Here is a 7997-nt window from a genome sequence, read left to right as displayed (position 1 = left end):
CACAGACTGCTTTCTGGTTCATGTGTACCAATCTGTCAACTCCAGTTTCTCCCCCCCTCCCTTCGTAAGTGTATGCATATATTTATACAGTGGTACCTCGGGTTAAGTACTTAATTCGTTCCGTAGGTATGTTCTTAACCTGAAACTGTTCTTAACCTGAAGCACCACTTTAGCTACTGGGGCATCCCGCTGCCGCCGTGCCGCCGGAGCACGATTTCTGTTCTCATCCTGAAGCAAAGTTCTTAACCTGAAGCACTATTTCTGGGTTAGCGGAGTGTGTAACCTGAAGCATACGTAACCTGAAGCGTATTTAACCTGAGGTACCACTGTATATGGAATTGCTTTTACGTTAACACTAATCGTTTCCAACTGTTTCCTTATTCCGGATGTTTTCACTGCGAAAGTCCTTTGAGATATTGCAGTGGGGAGAGATTCGCAATAAATAAACCGTTCTGGTGTGGGCGGTCGTAAGTCCTCCTGACTGAGATAGGTCAGTCGGTACACGGTGAGACTTTTAACCTTGGGGTTGCGAGTTCGAGTCTTGCATTGGGCAAAAGGCTTCTACACTGCAGGGGGTTGGACCACAATTCTATGATAGTTCCAAGATTCTGCAGGATTTTGTAGAAGGAATTCAGAACAGCTGGATGAAACATTAGAAATCTCCAATGGATTTGGGGACAGATTTGGGTTGGGTGTTCTCTGTGTTGGGTACAAGATAGTGGAGAGGCTGTTCCCTAATCTTTACCTTAGGAATGAAGAACATAAACAAGACCTATTTGGAGAATTTTTTATTGCTCTTTTCATTACTCCCCACCCGTCTCCAGATAAATCTTATATAAATAATACAAACCAACAGCACGTCCAAAACACTGGCGACACAAACGAGAATAAGTTAACAATAAATAAGAGGACTGGGTTTTAAAAACACACACACACACACACATATTTAGAACCACAAAACAGGTTGGGGTTTTTTGACAGGTACTCAGAAAACAGGGGGACATGATCAAACTCGTCTGTCACTCACCCCCCCTGCAAGACCCTGCTTTTGACATATATGCCCTCAAAGAACCCCAGAATTACTAGTTATCCTCTACATTTAATACCACCCACTTATAAATAAAGCTCTTTGTTTACTGCATTAAAGTGCTTGTAACCTGTAATGGTGTTTTTGGGTTTTTAGGGGACGAACCCTGATTGGTTGGGACGGACTTTTGAGATAAGAGGTACCGTATTTTTCGCTCTATAAGATGCACCAGACCACAAGGCGCACCTAGTTTTGGAGGAGGAGAACAAGAAAAAAATATTCTGAATCTCAAAAGCCAGAACAGCAAGAGGGATAGCTGCGCAGCGAAAGCAGCAATCCCTCTTGTTGTTCTGGCTTCTGGGATAGCTGCGCAGTCTGCATTCGCTCCATAAGACGCACACACATTTCCCCTTACTTTTTAGGAGGGAAAAAGTGAGTCTCATAGAGCAAAAAATACGGTATTTGGTTGGGACAGGGTTTTGTGAAAAGGGACCCCGGTTGGGATGGGCTTTTGATAAAAGTGGTCCCTGGTTGCCTAGGACAGACTTTCGAGAAAAGATGGCCTAGATAAGATAGGTCCTTGATCCCTGATTGGGTGGGAAGGGCTTTCAGGAAAATAGGTCCCTGACTGGTTGCGATGGTCTTTTAGGAAATGAGGTCCCTGGTGGGTTGGGACGGGTGTTTGATAAAAGAGGCCCCTGGTTGCCTAGGACAGACTTTCGAGAAAAGATGACCTAGATAAGATAGGTCCTTGATTCCTGTTTGGTTGGGAAGGGCTTTCGGGAAAACAGGTCCCTGACTGGTTGGGATGGTGTTTTAGGAAATGAAATCCCTGATGGGTCGGGACGGGCTTTTGATAAAAGAGGTCCCTGGTTGGTTAGGACAGACCTTTGAGAAAAGATGGCCTAGATAAGATAGGTCCTTGATCCCTGATTTGTTGGGAAGGGCTTTCGGGAAAATAGGTCCCTGACTGGTTGGGATGGTGTTTTAGGAAATGAGGTCCCTGATGGGTTGGGACGGGCTTTTGATAAAAGAGGTCCCTGGTGGGTTAAGACAGACTTTTGAGAAAAAATGACCTAGTAGTAAAAAGGAGCTGCCAATTGGGCAATGCACTGGCAAGAAGAGGCGATGTTCAGCACACATATATCCTCCCAAAAAGTGCTGTTTTGCACCAGAGTTGGCACTGAGCCTGGGCTGTTTCTATTGTCCCCTTGCTCCGGACAGACAGGATGCCGCTTCCCGCAGAACCCCTCTCTCCGCCCTCCCTGGGCTGCTACGCACAATGGCAACGTGTGACGATCATGTCGTCGAAGAGCTGCGTCACCACCTTCCCGTCACTGGCGTAGTGCATGAGGACCATGGGTTCGTAGGCGGCGGGGACGCAGCAGGGAGCCGGCGTCTCCCCGGACAGGCTATGGAGCCTGGCCTTGATCTGGGCATGCATACTGGCCGGCTTGTAGTTGTGGGGGCACGAACCCTCGCAGAACCTCATGGAGTAGCTGCTGGGCGCCAGCACCCAGTCGGACCACCCAATGTCAGCGAACGAAACCTTGAGCGAACGGAGGCAGCATTTGGTGTCGCCTTTGCCGCACTCTTCGTCCAGCTGCCTCCGCTTCCGGACCTGCCTGCGCCCCTGCGTCTCGACCTCCAAGGGGAGCCACTCTCTCCCTTCCAGGACAGAGGAAGCCACATCTGTGGGAAACTCCAGACCCAAATGGAGCCTCGGGTCGGGCCCGGCTAGCCACTGCCCCACGGCGTCTCCGAGGTTGAGGACGGGTGTGGTCCTCGAGACCACCTGGGAGGCCAGGAGCGTGGTGGTTTCTCCATCCCCACCAGTCAGTCTGTAGATGTTGACGCGAGCCAACCTGGTCGAATTGAGCTGGGAGATGCCGGGGACGTGCGAGAACTTCTTGGACAGAGACAGCTCGGCTCGAAAGACGCGGAGGTCCCGGCTGAGTGCTGCTGTCCTGGAGACTTCCAGACTGTATAGGGGCCTGAGCGGGTCGCTGGTGACCCCTGGACCTGCAGCCAATCCATGACCCAGAATCTTAACTGTGGAGAGAATGAAGATAGGAAGACATCAGGAGCGAGCCAGCGATAAATCACACAGAGTAGGCCATGTTAACTCTTTCTTAGCAAGAACACAATCTTTTTGTTATTATTCATTTCTGATACACACGATACAATAATACACAAAGATACAAAACACAAAGATATAAAAGAAACACGTGACAAAAGAAAAACACAAAAAATAATATAGATAAAATTACATTCCCACCACCCAACCTTGGCTCCCCTCCACCACACCCAGATTTCTGTTTTCTATTATGTTAAATCCTTGCATTGCATTTCTTATCTGGTTTTCTTTCATATCTCATTTCCACACCATTCTTCTTATACATTCTATAGTCTTAATCTATACATATCAACATATTATTTTGTGAACAGTGTTTATATAATCTTCAAAGCATTTCCATTGCAATCTTAACTTTTGATTTGACTAGCAAGAACACAGTCTGCACAGAAAATCTAACAGAAAATCTAATTTTTGTTGAAGAACAGAAGCCCTTTTCGGATTATTTGAAGAAAAATTACAGCAGGAAGAATCCGCGACTGGGTTTTGAGCTATGAGCAGCAGAAAGAATGAGAGGCGATTGTGTTACGATTATGATTTTTAAAAGAGAGTGAAGATGCAGCAAAATTGGAGAGGGATAAGGAAAACGTCTCGGAAGCCGAAAATAGAAAAGAAATCTCTTTTTAAAATGCATTTGGAATTTTCTGTGTAAATTTTTCAAAATTTAATAAAAATATTATTAAAAAGAAAGAGAAAGAGAGAGAAAGCGACAGGCAAATGAAACCACGATCAGGATTTGAATAACAGGCAAGGGAAGGAAATAAATGACAGTAATATAAGTCATAATGCAGTATAAAATAAATGGCAGTTACGGCAGCTTGTAAAGTACTACAACAGGGGCGTCACAGCTGGGAAATCGAAACGTAAGGAATTATGAGATTGAAAGTGAACTGAACGATGTCAAATTTTGTGTCAAAAGCTTTAGGAATGCAGTGAAGCTTACCTTTCGCCCTCAAGGTATGAACAGTTTTCGCTGCCGTTGTCAAGGTCTGGTTCGCTCTGAGTTGTGCCAGCATCTCCCGGTAGACCAGGTGAGCCCCTTGCAGCCCACCTTGACCCAAAGCCCCTCGGATGCTGGGAGGTTTCTCCATCCCAAGGCGGTCCAGGATGCTTTGTTTGACAGCCTCCAGTTGCGGGTGGGTGTCTTGGGGGCCGTGGGGTCGCAGGTCAACCACACCGGACAGGAGAGACTGCAGGAACAGCACCCAAAGGCTGGTGGCAAGGTGAGAGGCTCCGGGCATCGTGGTTGGAAGTCAGAGACTTCGGAGGTGGCAAATTTCTCCAGCGAGCTGTGCTTGGCTGGCCCAGACCTTTGGTTTTATACCCGAGGCGAAGTTAAGTCACCAATGACGTGGAAGTACTGTAAACAGAGAAAAGGAAGGGAAAAAAAAGAAAAAGATTTTGACAGTCGGCTGTGTGTGTTTTTCTTCCTTGGAGCAGACAGGTTTATAATAACTCGAAGATGCTTGGGGTGTGTGGGGCCAAAGGCCAGGACTTCTGCCCTCTGCGGCAGTGCCCAAGCGGACAGCGATTTTTGGGAAGCCGCAAAGCGGGAACGGTTGCATTTCCCTCGGTTGTGGACTCTCCTTCCTTGCGGGTTTTTCAGCAGAGGTCGGATGGTCATCTGCCGTGGGTGCTTGAGCCGAGATTCCTGCATTGCTGGGGTTGGGCTGGATGACCCTTGGGCGTCCCACACAACTCTAGTTCTATGATTTTCCATGTGGTTTCCAGGAACTGGGTCTCAGAGGCGTACTCTCGGCTCAAGCATCCAGGACAGATGTCCGTCCAACCTCTGCTGAAAAACCTCCAAGGGAGACCGTTCCACTGTCAAACAGCTCCTACCACCAGAAAGTTATTCTTCATATTTAGCTGGAATCTCCTTTCTTGGAACTTGAAGCCGTGGGTTCAAGTCCTACCCTCCAGAGCTCAGGCTTGCAAAATGATAGGTTAATAATAATAATAATAATAATAATAATAATAATAATAATAATTTATTTATACCCCCGCCCATCTGGTTGGGCTTCCCCAGCCACTCTGGGCGGCTTCCAACAAAACATTAAAATACAGTAATGCATCAAACATTAAAAGCTTCCCTAAACAGGGCTGCCTTCAGATGTCTTCTAAAAGTCTGGTAGTTGTTGTTCTCTTTGACATCTGGTGGGAGGGCGTTCCACAGGGCGGGTGCCACCACCGAGAAGGCCCTCTGCCTGGTTCCCTGTAACTTGGCTTCTCGCAGGGAGGGAACCGCCAGAAGGCCCTCGGCGCTGGACCTCTATAGAGTTCAAATCGGGCTTTCAGCCTGATCCAGGAAGGCTCTCTTTGTGAGTTTGCTCCTTCTCCAAACGAGCCTTTGTCTTTTGCTTTTCTGGCAACTGGTCTGAACAGAAAACATCAGCCAGAGGCGGGTTCGAATCCGCCTCCAAACATGGCCATTTTGTATGTCCAACTAAGGCAAAAGACCAGGATGGGGGGCAGGGGGGGTCACCTGTGGCTCCCTCCATATGTGTATGGCCTCCCAAATCCCACCAGCCTCAACTGAATCGGTGAAGAATGATGAGAGAGACCACCAACATTACACTGCGGGGGTTGGACTAGATGACCCCTGGGTCCCTTCCTTTGATGCAATCACATGATTCTGATGTTCCCTTCCTTTGATGCGAGGCTTCCTTTCAGAACCCCCAGCGCAAACCGGATCGCACCCTCTCAAAAGGGGCTGGAACGTCAAGTGTTTTTTTTGGAATCTGGGCCTCCTTTTCCCATCCAAATATTTTTGCGGTGATTCGACGCCTTCCATTATTGGGTCAGTCGGTGGTGAGCTTTCGTGAAGAGTCTTCGTTCCGAAAATGCCGGCCGGGCGATTTACAAGGCAGAGGAAGCCATAAAACAGGCCCGGGTGATCCGTGTGGAATGAACCCGTCCAAACATTGGAGTCGCGAGGGATGTTGATTCACGAGGGCGTCATTGCCGCTGCATCCCATACGCCACCCCTTCGCCCATCACTAGGGGACCTGCAACCCAAAAACCCTTCCCTGGAGGGAAACAAGACTCTCACAATCATTTCACAACCTCCCCTCCGGGACTAGGAACAAATTCCTCACCATATTTGAGAAGCCGCGAGCCAATTCTGTTGGGAAACCTTCGCTGAAAGCATGGCTTTGGAGCTGTTTGCGAATGTTTCGCCTCTATGAGACCAGAGGGCTGCTCCTTATAGGGTGGGGATTAGCTTTATGGGACGCTGGGGGGCTGGTTTGGGGGGAGCGGGGCCTCACAGGGTGTGGCCCAGGCCCCCAAATCATTTTATTTTTTTAATGGCCTCTGTTCAGGCAATTGATTTAGAGGGGGGAATCCGAATTGGTTTCTCTCAGCCGTCCATGGAGAATTGAAGCTTCTGAGACGTTCGTTGTGCAAAGAGGATCCTTTTCTTTTTTTATATAGAATATTTATTAAAGTTTTCAAAAATAATACAATGTAAAATAAAAAGAAAAAATAACAAAAATACAAAAATAAAAACAATTAAAAACACATAGAATTTCCATTACTTATTTTCTTTTAACTTATTTTCCAGACCTCCTCATACCTCCCTTTTTTGTATTCCAATTCAAATTGTTAGTTCAGCAAATCCTCACCATTAGTTTTTACATATTTCTAAACCTTTTTTTCATATTCTCTTAAGCATTACAGCTGGAAACCACTTAATTTCTTTAGTCTTTAAATTTCTTCCAGTCTTCTTCCGCCGACTCTTTTCCCTGGTCTCGGATTCTGCCAGTCATTTCTGCCACAAAGAGGATCCTTTTCCCGGGAGACTGCAACCTTCTCACAAAGAAAGTATGTCATTTCAGGGTCCCCTAAAAGGGCAGTGAAAACAGCCCAGGAGGTGTCAGCGAGACGCCCAGAAAGCGTTGAGATTCCACAGCAGAAGAATTAATTGAGGCTGCTTCCAGGCAAAAGTCAAACCCCGCTGCTGCAGCTCCATAGAGATTCTTTCCATTCCAGAAATCCAGCGTCATCATTGATGGAGGCGAGAAGAGGACCAAAAGGCCAGTTTTGACCTGGATCCCACCCAACCATGGAGGAGTTGGTGAACTCACTTCTCTGGGCGCCAAGGCCAAAAACAAAACATTTATATATGGGAGTAGTTCCAGGTGGTGCTGTGGGTTAAACCACAGAGCCTAGGACTTGCCGATCAGAAGGTCGGCGGTTCGAATCCCCGCAATGACGGGGTGAGCTCCCGTTGCTCGGTCCCTGCTCCTGCCCACCTAGAAGTTCGAAAGCACGTCAAAGTGCAAGTAGATAAATAGGTACCACTCCGGCGGGAAGGTAAACAGCGTTTCCGTGCGCGGCTTAGTCATGCTGCTGTTGTAAATAAAAATATGCCCTTTTCCCTTATGGGGTATCCAAGAGCCCATATAGAGTCCTTACATAGGTTCCCTATTGGTAGGAGAAAATAACAGAGGCCAACCAGAGAATATTGAGAAGCAAAGCAGCTAGTAAGCTTGATCTTTATTGATCTGTTGCAACAGGGTGCTCCCCTCATACGCAGGAGAGGAAGAGGACCCCAAAAATTGCTGTGCAAGGGCTTATAAAGACTTTTGAAATTCCCATCCTGTAGATCAAGACCACCCCCAGAAACATTATGCATTCATCACAGAAGGGGTGTAACCTAAGACCACCCCTCAGATAAGGCAGATCTAAAACAGAACATTTGCATGTTGTTTTCTCCTGTCGCTTTATTTCCTGTCTGGCAGGTTAAGTAAAGGTAAAGGTACCCCTGCCCGTACGGGCCAGTCTTGACAGACTCTGGGGTTGTGCGCCCATCTCACTTAAGAGGCCAGGGGC

The 7997-nt window shown here is 47.5% G+C and overlaps 1 protein-coding gene across 2 annotated transcripts; it reads right to left on the bottom strand.

The window, feature by feature from the left end:
• Positions 1-1385: 1385 nt before the first annotated feature.
• GDF15 (growth differentiation factor 15) lies at positions 1386-6199 on the bottom strand. 2 transcript variants are annotated; one of them, XM_079961160.1, is made up of 3 exons: positions 5729-6199; positions 4105-4521; positions 1386-3079 (listed from the first exon to the last, which is right to left on the bottom strand). In XM_079961160.1, exons 2-3 carry the CDS (start codon positions 4400-4402, stop codon positions 2301-2303), a joined length of 1077 nt encoding a protein of 358 aa, XP_079817286.1. In that variant the 5' UTR covers positions 4403-4521; positions 5729-6199; the 3' UTR covers positions 1386-2300. The 2 variants fall into 2 exon arrangements, with proteins under 2 accessions (XP_079817286.1, XP_079817285.1); XM_079961159.1 differs by lacking the exon at positions 5729-6199 and having other exon boundaries at positions 4105-4704.
• Positions 6200-7997: the final 1798 nt, after the last annotated feature.

This window comes from Podarcis cretensis (genome assembly GCF_951804945.1).
Source record: "Podarcis cretensis genome assembly, chromosome: 18".
Lineage (NCBI taxonomy): Eukaryota > Metazoa > Chordata > Lepidosauria > Squamata > Lacertidae > Podarcis > Podarcis cretensis.
Note: the sequence above shows the minus strand (reverse complement) of the source record. Positions and strands in the feature narration are given on the sequence as shown.

What these genes read in the sequence shown, in the direction of transcription:
- GDF15 (XM_079961160.1), bottom strand. Translation starts at nt 4,402, where the DNA reads ATGCCCGGAGCCTCTCACCTTGCCACCAGCCTTTGGGTGCTGTTCCTG. An exon ending in TCATACCTTGAGGGCGAAAG is followed by an intron (nt 3,080 to 4,104) that starts GTAAGCTTCACT and finishes TTCTCTCCACAG; the next exon opens with TTAAGATTCTGGGTCATGGA.